The 20,285-nt window shown below is 52.6% G+C and overlaps 3 protein-coding genes across 3 annotated transcripts in view; 1 reads left to right on the top strand and 2 right to left on the bottom strand.

The window, feature by feature from the left end:
* The window catches only part of LOC111944177 (uncharacterized), a 110,359-nt gene that overhangs the window by 16,907 nt on the left and 73,167 nt on the right, over window positions 1-20,285 (top strand). The window lies entirely within an intron of this gene.
* Window positions 817-10,283, bottom strand: LOC147646900 (uncharacterized). Its single transcript, XM_086872701.1, has 3 exons — window positions 10,224-10,283; window positions 4,355-7,089; window positions 817-1,704 (listed from the first exon to the last, which is right to left on the bottom strand). Exons 1-2 carry the CDS (start codon window positions 10,281-10,283, stop codon window positions 6,103-6,105), a joined length of 1,047 nt encoding a protein of 348 aa, XP_086728827.1. The 3' UTR covers window positions 817-1,704; window positions 4,355-6,102.
* LOC147646901 (serine/threonine-protein kinase pim-1-like) lies at window positions 4,510-13,187 on the bottom strand. Its single transcript, XM_086872702.1, has 11 exons — window positions 13,149-13,187; window positions 12,534-12,707; window positions 12,379-12,429; window positions 11,808-12,174; window positions 11,018-11,194; window positions 10,630-10,783; window positions 10,224-10,392; window positions 9,724-9,883; window positions 9,453-9,543; window positions 7,105-8,990; window positions 4,510-7,047 (listed from the first exon to the last, which is right to left on the bottom strand). The coding sequence occupies exons 1-6, from the start codon at window positions 13,185-13,187 to the stop codon at window positions 10,677-10,679; spliced, it is 915 nt and encodes a 304-aa protein (XP_086728828.1). The 3' UTR covers window positions 4,510-7,047; window positions 7,105-8,990; window positions 9,453-9,543; window positions 9,724-9,883; window positions 10,224-10,392; window positions 10,630-10,676.

Consider the following 20,285-nt stretch of genomic DNA (forward strand, 5'->3'; position numbering starts at 1 on the left):
TGGTTGCCATGGAAACAGACCATAGCAACAGGAGGCAGTGGTCATTTCCATGGAAACAGACCATAGTTACAGGGGACAGTGATGGTTGCCATGGAAATAAATCATAGTAACAGGGGGCTGTAATGGTAGCCATGGAAAGAGACCAGAGCAACAGGTCCTGGTGATGGTTGCCTACCAAGGATCAGATTTGTTACAGACCCTCAGAGGGGATCCATGGGGCCATTCCCAGAGTCTCCAGGCTGTTCAAGAGCTGCAATGTCACAGGCACAGACAGGGGCTACAGAGAGACCTCCCAGGGGTTTCTGGGGATGCTGAAGAGCCATGTGGTCAGACACAGTCACAACAATTCCATGGTGACATCCCACGGGACCATGGGCTGCAAAGGCACCGCTCTGTCACAGGCACTCATGCAGGCTCCATGGTGACATCCCAGGAGTCCCCAGGCTGCCAAGGAGCCGGGATGTCACAGACAGTCCCAGGGCTTCGTGTCATGGGCAGAGTGGGAGCTTCTGGCAAAAGCTTTATTTCTTTATTGGAGAAACTCCTGCTGAGTCATGAAGTAGAGAAATGACACTCAACAGCCACCATGGATCCTCAAACCCCTCCAGAATGCCTAGACTATCAAATTCCTTCTAAGCAAAGAGACTGGAATTGGCTGGATCCAATTGCAGCCCCAGACTTTCTCAAAAGGTTTATGTGTACATATTGGACAGGTGGAATTGAACCGTAATGCAGTTTGTCCCACAGGATTAAAAATGGAATACCATCTGTCTGTTGCCGCTGAAGATGAATAGATCACACGGACACAGGTCGAGGTGTGGTGAAAAGAAGAGAGAGTTTATTTTTCCTCCCAGGATTTATAGGCTTCTGACCATGGCCAGGGATTGGATGGTCAGGATAACACTTTCTCACTGCACTGGCCATGAGAGATGCCCATCACAAGACGTGTAACAGAAAGAATGTACACATATCTATGTTTACAGTTACTGTCCTGGGAAAGCACTTAGAAAACTATGTTAGCAAACTCAGAAGCTGAGTTTTCAGAGTGACAAACTCGAATTAAAATAAATAGATGGGCCTTGCTAAAATTAAAGGTAGATAGAGAGGCCTTGCTAAAATAGAGGTAAAGCATTGGCTAATAACTAATTGTCAACTTTATGCTTGTTCAGTTGGGCTTAGAGTGAGAAATAAAGTATCTGGTAAAGAACTTCAAGATCATTAGACAGTTGCAAATCAGAAATTCACTGAAGATATGAAACAAGGAGCCCAGCCAAGGGTCCATTTGTCACTTTGCATTGAAAAGGTAGAAAGGTCAGAATGAGGAAGAGCCATATCCCTTCCTCCCTTCTGTGACCCCTCCTCAGAAAAAGACCACCGACCCATTTCAAGGATCATGCTTAACTGCTTTTTTCCTAAGTAGCATAGGAAGTGAAAAGTTGGTGGGAACTGGGTCATGAATATGTATTTGTATTCAATACTTCTGTAAATAAAAAGCCTGTATTCACCTGTGCTCCGGGCTGTATGTATTAAGGGGTGACCTGACACATCAGCCCAGCACTGTGAATAAACATACACTTTTTAACCCTAAAACAGTTAAAGAGTCTTTGTCTATCTCAGTTGGATATTGATACCAGATCATATCCATATTTTAGCAAATCAGCCTTAAAATGAATCCAAAAATTGCATGTGGAAAAAGGAAAAGAACTTGTGGGTTTGGGAAGAGTAGGATGGATTTTCTTAACAGCAAATAGGAAAAAGCACCAACAGAAGGAACAATTGTTTCTGGAACACTCCCATGTGGAGTGACAGAAGAAGGTTATAGTCTTCAGCTCAGATTTGTTTGTACAAGTGAAACAACAACAACAAGAACAATAATGATAATGATTATAATAATGATAATAATGATGATAATGATAATGATGGTAATGATGATAATAATATTACACAATAATATATATTTAAATACATAATTAAAAATTGATAATGTGAAATAATGTTGACAGTACTGATTCGTGAGCTTTGGCTGCTCACTGTAACACTAAACACCCTACAAAAAAGGACTGGCTAAGACCCAAATGTCGGTGGTAAACTTCAAATTTTATACAAAGAATAAAGGAGGAAGGGGTGAAATTGGCTGTTTTTATAGGGTTTGGTGATGCTGTGATACAGAATGTTTTGTCTGTTCCTGTGAAAAGCACACTGATTAAGACTGCTGGGTTTTTCATGTACCAGACTCTCTACAAGCTGCAGGATTGGTTGAACAGGTGAAGGAGTTGTTAAGAGAGCAGTTGATAAAATGAGGAGATGGGAACCTGTCCTGGTGGAGAACCCATCTCCCAGATGTGTTCTATGCCCTTAATAATGGGCCCACTGGGGAAATGGAAACCCCTGGGTGTGCAGGACTGCACCCAATTTGCAAACACAACCATGGACAGTGAGACTTGGACTGCCTGGGAAATGGTTCTGGGTGTGATGGCCCCTGACAGGGCCACCCCAGAGGCTGCAGGGCTGGACCTTCATGCGCTGGAATTAATTAGGAAAAAGCCAAAGCAAATGAAAGTTAATAATACAAGAACAGGAATTCAGATTCCTCCAGGACGCTTTGCTTTGGTAACTGCTCACTTGAGCTTGGCCTTGCAAAGTGTTGATGTCATGGGAGGAGGAATTGATGCAGATTATCAAGGAGAAATTAAAGTAAGTCTGTTAAACAATAATGAACAAGATTTTGTTTTCCAACCCCATGGCAGGATAGAACAGTTATTAATATTGCAGTTTTAAAAACAATTGTGAAAGAAGGACATCCACCTCCAATCACCTCTGTTCATGGAGATCAAGAGTTTGGATCCAGCAGTCCTAATAATGGAGCCAGAGTGTGGGTCCAGAGGCCAAATGGGCCTCCAGAGGCAGCTGAAGGAACAGCTCTGGGGAAAGACAACACTGTTTGAATCCTGAAACCTGAGCATGAAGAATGGGAATATATCCCTGCAGCCAAGCGTTCTCTGACACAACAAGCTGATGTTATGGGATATTGTTTTACAGATGCTGCCAGAGCAAATCTCCCTTTTTGCCCCAACGACCCCTTTGGAAAATGCTCTGATTCACGGGGCTCCATGTGAAGGCTGATGTGACACTGAGGGACTTGCACACCAATTCCAGCCAGAGCTGTTCCTTCAGCTGCCTCTGGAGGGCCATTTGGCCTCTGGTCCCACACTCTGGCTCCATTATTAGGACTGCTGGATCCAAACTCTTGATCTCCATGAACAGAGGTGATTGGAGGTGGATCTCCTTCTTTCACAATTGTTTTTAAAACTGCAATATTAATAACTGTTCTATCCTGCCATGGGGTTGGAAAACAAAATCTTGTTCATTATTGTTTAACAGACTTACTTTAATTTCTCCTTGATAATCTGCATCAATTCCTCCTCCCATGACATCAACACTTTGCAAGGCCAAGCTCAAGTGAGCAGTTACCAAAGCAAAGCGTCCTGGAGGAATCTGAATTCCTGTTCTTGTATTGTTAACTTTCATTTGCTTTGGCTTTTTCCTAATTAATTCCAGTGCATGAAGGTCCAGCCCTGCAGCCTCTGGGGTGGCCCTGTCAGGGGCCATCACACCCAGAACAATTTCCCAGGCAGTCCAAGTCTCACTGTCCATGGTTGTGTTTGCAAATTGGGTGCAGCCCTGCACACCCAGGGGTTTCCATTTCCCCAGTGGGCCCATTGTTAAGGGCATAGAACACATCTGGGAGATGGGTTCTCCACCAGGACAGGTTCCCATCTCCTCATTTTATCAACTGCTCCCTTAACAACTCCTTCACCTGTTCAACCAACCCTGCAGCTTGTAGAGAGTCTGGTACATGAAAAACCCAGCAGTCTTAATCACTGTGCTTTTCACAGGAACAGACAAAGCATTCTGCATCATAGTATCACCAAACCCTATAAAAACAGCCAATTTCATCCCTTTTTCCTTTATTCCTTGTATAAAATTCACAAAGTTTACCACTGACATTTGGGTCTTTGCCAGTTCTTTTTTGTAGGGTGTTTAGTGTTACAGTGAGCAGCCAAAGCTCACGAATCAGTACTGTTGACATTATTTCACATTATTGATTTTTAGTTATATATATAAATATATATTATTGTGTTGTTATTGTTATTTTTATTGTTATTGTTATTATTTTACTTGGACTAACAAACCTGAGCTCAAGACTAAAACCTTTTTCTGTACCTTCATGTGGGAGCATTCCAAAAACAACTGTTCCTTCCGTTGGTGCTGTTAACAAAATCCATCCTTGTCTTCCCAAACCCACAAGTTCTTTTCCTTTTTCCATATGCAATGTTTGGATGCATTTTAAGACATCCTGCGGTTCAGCCTCTTTTAACCGACTGCCCCACTGCTCGCACGGTGCTCCCACCTCAGCCCCACTCCAGAGCCAGTGAACTCTGGGGAGGGCTTCCCTTCTGGGAATTTCAGATGGGACAGATTCCTTACATTTACATTTAAAAAGTGATATTTTGTTGTGATCTGGCCAGACTTCGCCAATTTGGTTTCACCAGTGGGCAGGGTCAGCACCAAAGGCACCAACACCACCTGAAGGAATCAGTGTCACTTACTGCAGCTCCAAGCAGCAAAGGATCACAAAAGGAGCGGCTCAGCAATGCACCCAATCATCACTGCCAAAGATTGCCTGCAGGCATTAACAAAGATCCAGTTCCCCTCAGACTTTGCCATCCCCAAATCGACCCATCAGCTGGGGAAGCTGTCACAGCCAAGGACTGGAGAGCCACTCCTGGACACTGGGAAATCCTGCAGGTGCCTCCAGCCACAGGTGAGGCTCAACCTCCGCTGTGAGAGAGGGCCCAGCTTTGATAGTGCTGAATAAACAAACTGACAGCACTTCTGCTGTGGGAACATCTGGTTTCATCCTCCTCTTGGGTCCCTACCAAAGCCTGGCCAGGCCTCAAGGAGGAACCAAGGGAGTTGACTCTGTCCATACACCCCAAACAAGGCCAGATGTCGGATTGAATGGCCTTGTCTGGCTTCTAAACACAGAAAGGTCAATCCATGTTTCATTGATGAGTGGATCCATCTATCACAGTGCTAATGACCATGCATATTTCAGTAATGAGCAGACAGACAGATAACCTCTGGTTGGAAGGTTCATCCAGAGGTCACCTTTGGCTCAGGGCCTGTTGTTCAGGCCTCACTCAGGGCCTGTTGTTCAGACCTTGGCATTTCAGGGACGAGGTTTAGTGCTGGGCTTGAAACTGCTGGGTGACTGGCTGGACTGGATGAGCTCAGAGGCCTTTTCCAGCAAAATGGATTCTATAATTGCAGGATTCTATCTGCTGCATTCAGCTAGGTCCATTACTTAGCAGCATTACTTTGGCCCAAAAGCCCCCTCTTGCTCAGCTCTTGTGGCCTGAGGCTTCAGCTCCTTCAGCTCCTGGTGCTGAGCTGCTCACGCTGAACGAGACGACTCAGAGAGAAGAATACAGTTCATCCAATTCCTTCTGGAACACAGAGAGGGGAGGTGTGAAAACAGGAGCATTGTTAGGTGTGGCCTCTTCTCTGCCCTTCACACCTTTCAGGGCTTTGAACCAGCCAAGAGCTTCCTCCAGGAGTTCAATGAAGCAGCTGTTCCTGCTCCCAGGTCTGGCTCTTCCCAGTCTCTGACCTTGACTGCTTTTGTCCCTCTTGCTGTGCCCTCTGCTCCCCCAGGGCTCTGTGGCTGCTGCCCAGGACTGTGGGACTGGCACAGATCAAGGGGTCGAGCCCCTCCTTTCTGTGCCCTTGGAGCTGCCCGGTCACAGCAGCCTTTTCCATCTGGAAGCTCCACATGGGGAGGAAGTCCCCAGCTCTGTTCCTGGCGTAACATGCAGGAGCCCAGGGCTGCCATCTCAAGTACCTGCTGGCACTGAGGGCTCCCAGGTGCCTCAGGCTGCTGTGACAGTGCTGCACAGGGAGGGAAGCATGGCAGAGGCTGCACTGAAAGTCAGCTCCATGTGCTGCTGTTGGTACTGCTGGTGCTGGTGCTGGTGCTGGTGCTGCTGCTGGTGGTGCAGGTGCTGGTGGTGGTGCTGCTGGTCCTGCTGGTGCTGCCACTTATGCTGCTGGTGGTGCTGGTGGTGGTGCTGCTGATTCTATGGCTGGTGCTGCTGGTGCTGATCCTGCCCCTGGTGCTACTGCTGGTGCTGCTGGTGCTGGTGATGCTGCTGCTGGTACTGGTGCAGGTGCTGGTGATGCTGCTGCTGGCACTGCTGCTGCAGCTGCTGCTGCTGGTGGTGTTGCTGGTGGTGCTGCTGGTCCTGCTGCTGGTGCTGCTGGCACTGCTGGTGCTGCTGTTACTGGTGCTGGTGCTGGTGGTGGTGCTGGTGCTGGTGTGCTGGTGCTGCTGCTGGTGCTGGTCCTGCTTCTGGTGCTGGTGCTGCTGCTGCTCGTGCTGGTGGTGGTGCTGGTGGTGATGCTGGTGCTGGTGGTGGTGCTGCCGGCACTGCTGGTCCTGCTGCTGGTGCTGCTGATGCTGCTGCTGGCACTACTGGTGCTGCTTGTGCTGGTGTTGGTGCTGGTGACGATGGTGCTACTGGTGCTGCTGCCTCTGCTGCTGCTGGTACTGCTGGTGCTGCCATTGGTGCTGCTAGTGCTTCTGCTGGTGCTGCTGTTGGTGGTGGTGGTGCTGCTGCTGCTTCTGCTGGTGCTGGTACTGCTGGTGCTGCCACTGATGCTGCTGATGGTGCTGCTGGTGCTGCTTCTTCTGGTGCTGCTGCTGCTGGTGCTTGTCCAGCCCCTGGTGCTGCTGCTGATGCTATGGCTGGTGCTGCTGCTGGTGCTGCTAGTGCTGATCCTTCCCCTGGTGCTACTGCTGGTGCTGGTGGCGCTGGTGCTGCTGCTGCTCGCACTGGTGGCAGTGCTGCTGCTGGTTCTGCTGGTGATGCTGGTGCTGCTGGTGCTGCCACTGATGCTGCTGGTGGTGATGCTGGTGCTGCAGGTGCTGCTGCTGCTGCTGCAGCTGCTGCTGCTATGCTGGTGATGCTGGTGCTGCTGGTGCTTCTGCTGGTGCTGCTGCTGCTGCTGCTGCTGCTGCTGCTGCTGCTGCTATGCTGGTGCTGCTGGTGCTGCTGCTGCTGCTGCTGGTACTGGTCCAGCCCCTGGTGCTGCTGCTGGTGCTGCTGGTGCTGGCAGTGCTCGTGCTGCTGTTGCTGGTGCTGCTGGTGCTGCCGCTTATGTTGCTGGTGGTGATGCTGGTGCTGCTGGTGCTGGTGCTAGTGCTGCTGCTGCTGCTGCTGTTGCTGCTGCTGCTGCTGCTGCTGCTGCTGATCCTGCCCCTGGTGATACTGCTGGTGCTGGCGGTTCTGTTGCTGCTATTGCTGCTGCTGCTGCTCGTGCTAGCACTGCTGGTGCTGGTGGTGGTGGTGCTGCTGCTGGTGCTGCTGGTACTGGTGCTGCTGGTGCTGCTGGTCCTGCTGCTGGTGCTGCTGCTGGTGCTGCTCTTGGTGGTGGTGGTGCTGTTGGTGGTGCTGTTGGTGGTGCTGCTGCAGGTGCTGCTTGTGCTGCTGCTGTTGCTGCTATTGTTGCTGCTGTTGTTGCAGCTGCCACTGATGCTGCTGCTGATGCTGCTTCTTCTGGTGCTGCTGCTGCTGGTGCTGGTCCAGCCCCTGGTGCTACTGCTGGTGCTGGTGGTAGTGCTGCTGCTGGTTCTGCTGGTACTGCTGGTGCTGCTGGTCTTGGTGCTGCAGGTGATGCTGCTGCTGCTGCTGCTGCTGGTGCTTCTGCTGGTGCTGCTGGTGCTTCTGCTGGTGCTGCTGCTGGTGCTGGTGGTGCTGCTGCTGCTGCTGGTACTGGTGCAGGTGCTGCTGGTGCTGCTGGCACTACTGGTGCTGCTGCTGTTGCTGCTGCTGGTGGTGCTGATGGTGGTGCTGGTGCTGCTGGTGCTGATCTTGCCCCTGGTACTACTGCTGGTGCTGGTGGTACTGCTGGTGGTGCTGATTCTGGTGCTGCTGGCACTGGTGGTGGTGGTGGTGCTGGTGCTGTGGCACTGCTGCTGATGCTGCTGCTGGTACTGGTGCTGCTGGTGCTGCTGCTGCTGGTGCTGCTGCTGCTGGCACTGCTGGCGAAGCTAGTGCTGGTCCTGTCCCTGGTGCTGCTGCCGCTGCTGGTTCTGCTGGTGCTGCTGGTGCTGGTGCTGCTACTAGTGCTGCTGGTGCTGGTACTGCTGGCACTGCTGGTGCTGTTGGTGCTGGTGCTGGTGCTGCTGGTGCTGCTGGTCCTGCTGCTGCTGCTTCGGCTGCTGGTCGTGCTGCTGCTGGTGCTGGTGCTGGTGCTGCTGGTGCTGCTGGAGCTGGTTCTGCTGGTACTGCTGGTGCTGCTGCTGCTGCTGCTGGTGCTGATCCTGCCCCTGGTGCTGCTGCTGCTGGTTCTGCTGGAGCTGGTTCTGCTGGTACTGCTGGTGCTGCTGGTGCTGCTGGTGCTGCTGCTGGTGGTGGTGCTGCTGCTGTGATCATATTTCCAGCACTGCCCCACACTGAGTGATCAGATCCAGGCACTGCTGCTGCTCCCTCGGGACCAGCCCCAGTTTGGTTGTTGCTGTCAGTGCCAGCAGAAGCCGTGGCTGGAGGAGCGGGTGCTGACAGTGCCCCAAGGCCCAGGGCTGGAGGGGTCCCTGGGCTGGGGCTGGGAGGGAGCTGCCCCTTGTTCTCCCTGTGCCTCACGCAGAGCTGGGCCAGGCACAAGTGGGGCAGCAGAGCCAACAGGGAGCCTGCGAGTCTCTTCCAGCTGTGCCTGCTCAGAGTTTGGCCTTGGAGCTTCAGGTGGGCAAAGGCAGCTGCTCTGCTCCCTCTGCGTGTCCCCGTGTTCAGCAGTGCTGCTCCATCAGTCTGTGCCCAGCAACGGGGAAAAGCCTCAGCCCTGCAGGGCCAGGAGCTGCCGGGCTCTGCCTGAGCAGCTCAGCCAGCGGGAAGGGAGCTGCTCCACACAGGAACCAGGAGCAAAGGACACTTCTTTTTCATAGCATGATTTCTGTTTTAAGGGGAAAAATGCGGAAAAATAAAAGAAAAAAAACTTCTATAAAATGTGAAAGATAAAAACAGAACCCAAGCGTACAGTGAAAAATCTTCTCTAACTTTGAATTAAGGTGTAATTGGTCTTTTGAAACATAAAACTCAGTTATTTACTTTGTAAATGTGCTGATGGCATGATGCATCTTACCGGCCTCAGGAACCTTTTTGAAAAAGTTTGTGGGGTTTGATTCCAATATTGTTATTTGAAATTGTGGTGAAATTGGAGTGAAGCAAGAAGAAAGTGCTTTGCGCCTTGCCAGCTCCAAGCAGCGCTGGGAATCTAAACTCTGTCAAACCCCAAATCCTTTAGAAGATGCCCTTCCTTCTCACCCTGTGAATGAGCTGCACATTCCTTTTCAAACATTCAGGGGTTTCTTAAAGATGCAAAGTCCCACTTACAGCTTTTTGCTCTGGTTTGGAAGTGCAGAGGGGCGATTCTTCATCCATCAGCTCCAGACTGCACTGCCTCAGGAACACAGCAGTGGCACTTCTAGAGGAGGAAGAAAGTGCAATTGCACAATTGCAGCCAAAAAAAAAGGAAGAGTGGGACACAGAAAACATCCTGTGCAGATGCAGGCATTCAGCTGGGACTGTGGAGAGTTTGGGTCCTTGCCAATTGGATGTGTGTCCCTAACTGCAATCTCTTGGCCTGCAGGAGAGTCTCACTCACCTGCAAAAGCAGAAAGCTCAGGCGCTGTGCTGGGAACGGGCTCGTGTGATGCAAAGCTGTCAGAGCAATGGGAGGGCAGGGTGAGCCCAGCTGTGCCTGGGGCTGAGCCCAGCAGAGCCCTGGCAGAGCCCAGAGCAGCCTCAGCATCCGCAGAGCCCAGCTGCAAGGAGAGAAACCAGAAACCGCCCGTCAGCTGAAGGCTCCTGTCCCCTTGTCCCAGGCACCCGCGGTGCCCAGGCCATGCTGGCCGTGCTCAGAGCTGGGCCCAAAGCTGCCCATCACTGCTGCCTTTGGGAGCAGAGCAGGAGGGCAGGCCATGTGCCCAGCCTGCAGCCAGCCACGGCAGACCCAGCCCCTCAGCAGCTGTCCAGAGACAAAAAGCAGCTAGGCAGCCAACTGAAGAATTGCTTGCATCCACCCCAGCCAAGGGGGGAACCTTTGGTGCCTGGCCAGGCTGTGCCATGCCCAGATCTGGGAGCATCCCCTGGCTGTGGACTCACCTGCAAATTGGGCGTGGAGCGAGTCTTTGAAGAAGACATGCCAGAATTGAAATCCATCATCTTCAGCTGGCCAGCTGGAGGAAGAGACTGCCATCCTTGAGGTTGCCCTTGGTGTCTCCAGCAGCAGCCCCAGCTGGTAACAGCTTCTCCAGGGGCTCCTTCTCCTTGCCTAGGGGCCAGACCAGGCTGTCAGTGCTCTGCCCAGGGCCCCAGCCATCAGTGAAGCAGACAAGCAGAAGCAGGGGGAATGGTGGCCACCAGTGCTTGCCACACCAGGTGTCCAGCTCAGCTCCAGCCCAAGAGCTGTGTGTTCCCTTCTGATGACCCCTGCTCAGAGCTACAGGCACGACAAAAACAGCCTGGTTTGCTTTGCCACCGATTGCCAAGAAATGTGTGGAGCTGTTACCTGCCAGGCCCCTGGATCCAACTGTGTATGTGGATCTCTCCCATCTCCTAGGGCAGATGAACAGCCTGCATCCAAGGATCGCGGAAAAGGTCTTCTAAGGATGGCCTGTCCGAGGGTTGCATGGACAAACACCTCTTAATAATATCTTGGCATTCTGAAGAGAGAAACCAGGAATCACCAGTCAGTTGGAGAAGTTGCCGCCCCCTTCCAGTGCCCAGGCCATGCTGGGTGTGCCCAGAGCTGGGCCTCAACTTCCCCATGGATTCCCTGTTTGCAGGAGAGCAGGACATGTGCCACCTCCTCAGCATCTGCCAGAGCAGGATGCTCATGAGCCCACAGCTGTCTCCCAAGCCCAGTGTTCCCCCTGTGCCCAGAGATGAGGACTCACCTTGGGAGAGCCGTCGTGGGAACAAGATCCGCCCCCAGATGATCTGCTGACCCCTCATGAATGGGTGCTTCCCTATGACCAGCTGGTAGAGCAGGAGGCCCAGGGACCAGATTGTTGCTGCCTGGCCATGGTAGTGTTGCTGGTGGATCCACTCTGGTGGGCTGTAGGACAGGGTTCCTGTGGAACACAGATGGAGATCATCAGGGGAATGCTGCTGCTCCCAGAGCCTGGCCCCAGCATCCCTGGGCATGTGGGGGCTGCCCCAGAGACACACGGGGTGACCCACTGCCCTCTTGCCAGCACCTGGCACTTGGCTACAAACCCAGGGTTGGAAAAGAAGCCACTGCTGCTGCAAGAGGGCAGCAGAAGCACTGGGGAGGCCCAACCATGACAAGCAAATAAAAACCCACCCCGTGGTAGAGAAAACACACTCTCCTCCCTGCCTGCATGGCCTCCAAAAAATTGTTAATAGGCCAAGGCAAACGTGGGGAGCAGAGGAGTTCAAGCCCTTCCTCACTGACTCACTAAACTCTCTGGGGCATGGGGTCAGACCCCCGCCCTCTGCTACCCCCATGGGGGTTTTTGTCAGGCTGGCTGTCCCAGCCCCAGCCCAGGGCACAGTGGGTGCTGAAGGCTCTTGGCAGGGCTGGGAGCTGGCCCCCCTCACACCCCCATCCAAATCAATTTACCTCAAGCATTGATCCCATCCTGGCAGCACCACGGGGAATCCCCGGTGCCACAGCCAGGCTGGGCCATGAGATGGCCAGGAGCATCCCCTGCGAGGGCTCACCTGCAAACTGGGTGTAGGCTGTGTCTTGCAGGAAGGCGCCACAGCCAAAGTCGATCAATTTCAGCTGCCCTGTGGCCAGGTCGAGCAGGATGTTCTCCAGTTTTATGTCCCTGTGCAGGACCCCGCAGCTGCTGCAGTGCTGCACGGCCTCCAGCACCTGGCGAAAGAGCCCCCGCGCCTCCTCCTCTGGCAGGAACCTCCGCTCCGCCAGCAAATGCGAGAGGTCCTGGCACCGCTGTGGACGCTCCAACACTAACACGAAGCTGTCGGGGAGCTCAAGCCACTCCAGCAGCTGAATGACTGCAGCACAGCCAGAGGACACCCTGTCCAGCAGCACAATCTCCATGGGAGCACGGGTGCCGTCGGGCTGCGGGAGGAGCACGGTGCTGTCAGTGGGGCTGAGGCCGGGCCAGGGCTCTGGGACCCCTCAGCCAGCCCGGGATGCTCTGCACACCTCGCTCACCCCACGCCCGCTCTCCCCGCAGGGCTCTCGGCGGCTCCCACCCCGCCGGGCCCCGGCTCATCCCTGCCCGGCACGCCCCGGCTTCTGCCGCTGGCCCCGCACACTCACCAGCTCGCCCCAGAGCCGGACGCGATCCCGCGGCACACATTTGATGGCCACCTGCGAGCAAGGAGCAGCAGAGGCTTGAGCTCGCTGCCCGCCCCGCCGCGCCCCCGCCATCTCCTCCGCCCCCTCCTCCTCCTCCTCCTCTGCCCACCGCTCACCGGGGCGCCGTCCGAGAGTCGCGTGGCCGCGAAGACGCTGCCGAAGCCGCCGCGCCCCAGCAGCGGGCCCAGCTCGTAGCGCTGCTGCAGGGCCTCCTGCGCCTTCCCTGGGGGCGAGTCGCGGCCATCAGCGCTCGGCCCGGGGACAGGAACGGCCCCCGAGCGCTCCCCGAGCTCCCCGGGCCGGGCATCCGCAGGCGTTCCCTCATTGGAACGCGGCAGCGGCGGCTCGGGGCCAGCGGCCGCGCTGCTGAGCGGCGGAGCTCGGGCCGGGGGAGCCGCAGCGGAGGCGGCGGCAGCGGCCCCGCCGCCTGTGTCCTCCGCGGGCCCCGGGAGGAGCCGGGGCCGGGGCCGGGGCCGGGGCCGGGGCCGGGGCCGGGGCCGGGGACAGGGCTGGGGTCGGGACCGGAGCTGGGGTCGGGACCGGAGCCTGCGTCGGGGCCGGGGCCGGGATCGGGCAAGGCGGAGCCAAAGGGCAGCGATGCCGCCCCAGCCCCAGGCAATGATGCCCGCCCAGCAGCGCCAGCGCCAGCACAGCCAGAGCCCAGCGGAGGCGAGACCACGGCGGGACGGCCGGGGACGGGGCCGGGGCCGCCGGGGCCGGGGCAACCCCGCCTGGGCCCGTGGGCGGGTCCGGGGGCGGGCCGGGGGCATGGCCCGGGCGGGTACGGGGAGAGGGAACCTGGAAGAGGGGGGGACGCAGGAAAAGGGAGACCCGGAGGGAATGTGGGTCCGTGGGAAAGGGAGAGGAGAGACAGAAAAGTGATAAATTGGCTGCTTTCGCTGCTTCCACTGCTGCTGCTGCCGCCGCTGCTGCTGCTGCTGCCGCTGCCGCCGCTGCAACTGAAGCACCGGGACCGTTTGTCCCCGTGTCCGTTTGTCCGTTGCCCGCTCGGCCCCGGCCCGAGCCCCGCACTCCCCGGGCAGCCCCTGAGCCTGGCCAAACACGGGAACTTTGCCGTGTTGAGCCAAGAGCCAGAGTCTTGACTCCTGCACAGGGGCACAGGAATGCCCTTGGCTGCTGCTGTGCCTTGTCCCTGCTGAGGGTCAGGCACCATCTGAGCACATTCCCTGAATGCAGAATTTGTACCCGACCCAAGCGCTGCACTTGTGTCTCCAGCATTGCTTTCCAAGGAAAACAGGGCAAGGCAAACTGGGTATAGCTCATGGTATTTTACAGTGTCTAAAACTTGCCAAGTCTCAGATCTTAGAGGTGAGATCCATTTGGAATGAATGGGATGGAGAAAGTGCAAGATGGAAAAGGGGAACATAAAAATAAATAGAGAAAAATAGAGAAAAACATATTGGTTGTTTCTTTTGATTTGATTTTCATTTCATAAGAAAGTTGTTTCAATTTTCCCAGAATCTTCTCCACAGTCCCGTCTGTTCTTTCCAAAAACCTGTCCTGGAGAACAAGGCGCAGCTCCTATCACAAGATGTGCCCCCAGCTGCAGCTTCTCTTGGCTTCCCACACTGTAAGTGACTGCAGCACAACTCTTGCAGCAAAGCAGGACAAATATTTGAAGCACTTGAAACTTGTTCTTTCTTTTCCTTGTGCACTGGGGAGTTGTGCCATTGGTAAGGTTTCCACTGTTACTCTTCTAGCCAAAGAAAACATGATGAGGTACCGGGAATTGTTAGGGAATACAAGCCTGGCTGAATGTGGAGAAAGAATCTCCAGGGTGTGCAGCCAGAAGTGGAGAGCTGATCATTCCAAATCCCCCATGGACACCTTGAAAGTGATCTGGAACATGAAAATGGGCTGACAGAGAGACTTTGTTTCTGTGTTCAGTTTAGATGATTCTACATCTCTTGCACTGGGAGAAATCAAGAGCACAATCAGTTGATGATAAGCATCAGAACATGATAAGCTGGACCTCTCTGGATGACAGAAAGAATGTGAAAAGGAGAAATGCAGGGAATGACTTGGTGAACTTTGTATATAAGAAGGTACATTTTTTCCTAATAATTTCCAATTCATTCCCTTTGTTTTAGCCTTTTAAAAAGGCCAATTGCATCTCAGATTCCCCATGAAATGAGAACCCTGAGCTTGTGGAACTGCCTGAAAGGTGCCCTGTTCCTTTTTCTTCTGCTGCTCGGTAGAAACAGTGAAGTGAGTTGGGGAGTTCTGGGTTTTTTTTCTCCTAGTCGATTTTTTCATTTTATTTGCCACTGTAAAGGCAATTTCTGTGATGGCCTCTGTCAGTTGATTCTATTTCAGCAGCAGCAGCAGCAACAGGGCTGTGTTTGAGCACTGCAAATGTGACCTGTGTGGCTTTAATTCTCTTTGATTTTGTGCTCAGGGAGTTGGGAGCATTTGGAGATCTACTACTCATGAGGCCTTTTTAACAAGCAGTCCGAGTTCCCTGTCAGAAAAGCACAGTGGGTAGCACTGATTGAAAGAGGCAATTGCAGCTGTACTGCTAAAATTCAAGTGGCAAGCAGAAGAGGGGCAAGATCAGCTGGGATCTCCAATTGCCAAGGCCAAGGCACCAACAGCCTCCTGCTGTCACCTCAGGGTGAGCAAAACAGTGCTGAAAACAGCGCTGGAACCCGATCCTTTCTTCCTCTGAGGGCTGGCTGAGGGCAGCAGAGGCGGGCCTGAGGAATCAGGGCTGTTTGTGGGGGATTGTTGCTGTAGTCCAGAATTGCCCTGGCAAAAGCCCTGGCAAGCCGAGGCAGGAGCAGATGGGAAGGGCCGGCGCTGCTGCTGCTCGTAGCCGGGAGCCCCGGCCGGGCCGGGCCGGCGCCCGCTGCGCTGCGGCTGCTGCTGCTGCCAGAGCCGGGCGGGACTCGGGGACAGGGAATGGACACGGGGGGACAGCAAAGGCCTTGGGGGCTGCAGGGATGTTGGCACTGGGGCCAGCGCCAGCACAGAGCTTCAGCCCGCAATGAACCCCGAGGGAAACGCTGGGGAAAGGCTCCATTCAGCCTTTGTTTACTCGTCGCTATGAAGGGACCGAAATAAAAGGAGAAAGAGCAGGGCCCGACCCCTTCTCCTTTGGGAGGAGCCCCGCGCCTGGAGCTGAGAGGGGCCGTGAGGAAAAATGAGGGGCCATGAAGGGCTTTGAGAGGCCATGAGGGACCATGAGAGGCCATGAGAGGTTTTATGGGGCCATGAGAGGTTCTGTGGGGCAATGAGGGGCTGTGAGGGGCCATGAGGAGCCTCAGCCCTGGCAGGAGGGGGTCCCACCACGTCCCCAGGGCAGGGCCGCCGTGAGGGGCCGCGAGTGCAGACGTGGCAGCAGAGCGGGCTTGGGGCACCTCTGGGAGGGGATGAGACCCTTCCCCCGCTCCAAACCACACCAAACCCAGCATTAACAGGATTTTCCGTCTTTAGAATCCACTGGCAACTTGGAGTTGAGTGTCCAGTTTAATTCTGGTGGGAAAAACAAGGGAATTTTCCCAGTGTGTGACATCCAGCATTTGTTATTTATGTCTAAGATTTAAAAGTCTTGACAATGAAAAGTAACACTAAAAAATAATAATAACAACAACAAGACCAAGAAATAAAGCCCCGAATCCCAACAGTCAGCTCAGAAACATGTTTTTGTTTGTAGTAATAGAGTAGTACTAAAGAAATAAATGAAAGGGATTTAATTTGTAATTCAGACAAAAGATGTTTCATCTTTTTCCAAGGTTCTGGTCCCCTTCCTCCAGGGTCATTTCCTTTACTCACCCACTTTCTAATAGCTAGAAGGGAGTTAAGCACACAGGAAAAGACAACAGCTCCTGTTTCCAAGATTAGCAGCCACCACTCCAGAGACCCTGAATTGCCCCCAGGCACGTGTGTGCACTTGAAGGGTGAGCGGGTTTTGGAGACAGAGATCTCAAACTCCTTCTAAGGCTGTGAGAAACCCACAAGTGGCAAAGTATCATTGTGGGTCAGCTCCTGCTGAAATTCCATTCCCCCACACCCTCCAAATGGGCAGGCACGGCTGGGCTCTGGCAGGGCTCAGTTTTGAGTGCCTTGTGCTCCCTGGCATGGAAGTGATCCTATGAACTCTGGCATTGATGGACTGTGGTATGGCTGCTGAAAGAGGAGGGGGAATCTCAGGAGACAGGAATGTCTCTTGTTCTCCCTTCTCCCTGCAGAACCCCCTCTCCAAAGAGAAATGCCTGTGCCGGGTTTCCATGAGACCCCTTCCCTCAGGCCAGTGTCTGAGCCACTGTGTGGTCTGCAGGAGCCAAAGCCAGGGGAGTCCCAATATCAGTCACCCCACGGTCCCAACACAGCAGGAGAAAGCACTGCTTGCAGTGGGGCTGCTGATCTGTGACCTGTCCTGGTTCCATCCACCCCACTCCTCTCAGCCACAGGACCAGAAGGATCCCAGGAAAGCCACAGTGCTCTACCAGATGCCAGGAGCACTCCCTGCTGTGGCCTCAGGGATGCTGGGTGACCTCGTCAATGAGGATCTCTAGCTGGTGATGGAATGTACAGTTACAGCAGAGAACGTTGCTTGTTTCTAGAACTAGAACAAAGATCCCAGATGGAACAAGCCTTGCTGGTTATAGTCAGAAGCATCAGTGACCAAAAGTTGTATTTCCTTTGGTTTGGTCACTTCTTTGTTCGTTCTCAGTGTTCAGGCTGGGCTGTGGGGTGTCCTCATTTGCTGCATTTTCTGAGCTCCTCTTGGATCCTTTGAGCAATAGGTTGTGCCCTCTGAGGATCCTTTGTGCTCCTTGGTGACCCAGGAGAACCTTGCAAACAATTTTTGGGGGAGCTGCTGCTGTGATGTCACAGGAACGTTGCCGTGTCCTTGTGGTGTTCCCGTTGCTGTGGGGCACAGAGGCCTCAGTGTCAGAGCGGCTCTGGGCACCTGCTCATTGCCTGAGGATCGTCCTGCCCGAGGCATTCTCAGCAGCCAGCCCAGCCCCTGATGGGTGTCCTTCTGTCCTTGCAGGGGGACAGAGAGTCTTCAGACATGTGCAGCACAGCCAAAATGATCCAGCAAGTGGTTGTTGCAGTTTTGCACTCTGGACTCTGTGGCTTCTTATGGGTATTTTTTAACCCACTGGGCCCTGAAGTTGAGGATTTCCCCAGGTGCACCATATGTGCCTTTGGGATTGCTGTGGGCTTTCTGTTCATCCTTTGGAACGGAGGTGATTTTGAATGAAAATTGCCATTAAGATGCCATTTATTTGGGAGAGCTCCTGCCAACAACTTCTTAAAAAAGGGGTTGTTTGTAGCCAGCAGGGTGTGCACAGCATTGGAATGGAGCCTTGGGGGGTTCTGTTCCCCAAGAGGAGAGTCTGTGGCAGCGGACCCTGGCACTCCCTCTGTTTGCTCACCCAGCCAAAAACTGGACACAGCCTTATATTTTGTGCTGTTCTCTTGCTTGCTGTGTGATTCAAAAGGACTATGACTCCAGGAGGGAAGTTGTGAAAGTAAAATGCTCTCTCTTGGCATTGACTTGTTGTGTGGGATTTGCCAGCAGAGGCAGCTTTTTCTCCTAACAGCATCTGGTTCAGGTGAAGGTCCCCTCACACATGGACACTGGGAAGCTCCTTCTTCAGTGGGCAGGAAAAAAACCTTTGGTGTTCAGAGATCCCAGCTGTTCCCTTTCAACACCAGTATGAGTCCAGTAAGCTCCAGTATGATCCTTGTCACATGGCAGCACTCCCAGGATGGTCCCATTTGCCTCTGACTAGATCAACCCAGTCAGTCCCAGTATGATGCCTTTGGCTCCCAGCATGCTCCCAGTTGCTCCCAGTCACCCCCAGTATGGGGGATGATGTGCATGGTATGTTCCCAGTCATTCTCAGATACTCCCCGTATGAGTCCAGTCACTCCCAGTATGATCCAAAACTGGATTGGTGGGAGGCTTCATGGAATCCTAGAGACCATTGTGACACTCTAGGGCCCCATGGAACCGTGGTGACAGCAGGTTGGCTGGGAGTGTTGATGTGCTGCAGGGTAGGAGGGCTCTGCACAGGCAGCTGGACAGGCTGGATCCAGGGCCCAAACCCAACAAGGTGAGGTTTAACAAGTTCAAGTGTCGGGTCGTGCACTTTGGCCCCAACAACCCCTGCAGTGCTACAGGCTGGGGACAGAGTGGCTGGACAGCAGCCAGGCAGAAAGGGAGCTGGGACACTGATGGACAGCAGGCTGGGTATGAGCCAGCAGTGTGCCCAGGTGGCCAAGAAGGCCAATGGCTCCTGGCCTGGATCAGGAACAGTGTGGCCAGCAGGAGCAGGGCAGGGATTCCTCCCCTCTACTCTGCACTGGTTGGGCAGCACCTCGAGTGCTGTGTCCAGTTCTGGGCCCCCAATTTATTTAGGAAGGTCATGGATGGGCTGGAGCGTGTCCAGAGAAGGGCAACAAGGCTGGTGAGGGGTCTGGAGCACACAAGTCCTGTAAGTGATAGTAAAAGGTCTCAAAATGTTAGAAAATTTGGGGACTTATAAAGTTAGTTAGGTTTGGAAAGGCCTTGGAAAAGTTGGCCCTGGGAAATGTTAGGCCTTGTACTTGCTAAAAATCAGGTCAAAATTGCACCTGTGTAATCAGTACATGATCATGATACAATTGTTAGATGTGATTAGCTGTAATTATTGTTTAAAGAACGTGAGGAACAATGTTAGGGGGCTGGGGTGGATCAGGAGAAATCCATGCTTGGGTAAAAACAATGCATACAATAGAACAATGTAAGTTTAATAATTAATATGTGAGTTATATAATGCTAGACTATGAAAATATGTTCAACCCAAAACCAAGATGAGAGAGATTTGGGTATGTGTACCCCTGACACCCAGATCTCTTAATAAAGCACCCGCATATAATCATTTGTGGTTATGTGTGTTCCTGAACGCTAACAATTTAATCAGATTTTACTGGAATTTTCGGAGATATTTGTGGAATTTTGTGGAATAATTGTGGAATTCTGTGGGATGTTTCTGGAATTTTGTGGGATTTTTGTGGAATTTTGTGGGATACTGAGGAGACTTGAAAAATTCTGAGGGATTTTTCTTCGATTTTGTGGAAATCCGTAAAGATTTTGTGGGATGGTTTTGGGAAATGGTAGGGCTTTGAGAAGATTTTGAGATTTTGTTGGGATGTTTGTGGAATTTTGTGGGATTTTTCTGGAATTTTCTGGGATGTTCCTGGAATTTTGAGGAATTTTGACTAGACTTGAAGAATTTTGAAATATTTTTCTTAGATTGTATGGAAATTTCTGGAGATTTTGTGGGATGTTTCTGGAATTTGGTGGAGTTTTGTGAAAACGTAAAGAATTTTGTAGGAGGTTTCTGGAATGTGCAGTTTTTTTGAAATGTTGTGGAATGTTCTGGAATTTGGTGAGATTTTGAGAAGACTTGAAAAATTTTGAGGGATTTTTCTAGGATGTGTGGAAATTTCTAAAGTTTTTGTGGGAAGTTTCTGGAATTGGATGGGGTTTTGAGAAGATTTAAGGAGTTTGTTGGGATGTTCATGGAATTTTGCGAGATTTTTCTAGAATTTTGAAGGACTTTGAAGAGACATGAAGAATTTTGAGGTATTTTTCTTAGATTGTGTGGTAATTTGTAAAGATTTAGTGGGATATTTCTGGAATTCGGTGGGGTTTTGAGAAGACTTAGGGAGTTTGTTGGGATGTTTGTGGAATTTTGTGGGATTTTTCTGGAATTTGGTGGAGTGTTTGTGGAATTTTGTGGAAATTGGAAAAGTTTTTGTGGGATGTTTCTGGAATTTGGTAGGGTTTTGAGAAGATTTAGGGAGTTTGTTGGGATGTTTGTGGAGATTTTGTGGGATGTTTCTGG

The sequence above is a fragment of the Cyanistes caeruleus genome, unplaced genomic scaffold (genome assembly GCF_971803275.1).
Source record: "Cyanistes caeruleus unplaced genomic scaffold, bCyaCae1.hap1.1 HAP1_SCAFFOLD_76, whole genome shotgun sequence".
Taxonomy (NCBI): Eukaryota; Metazoa; Chordata; class Aves; order Passeriformes; family Paridae; genus Cyanistes; species Cyanistes caeruleus.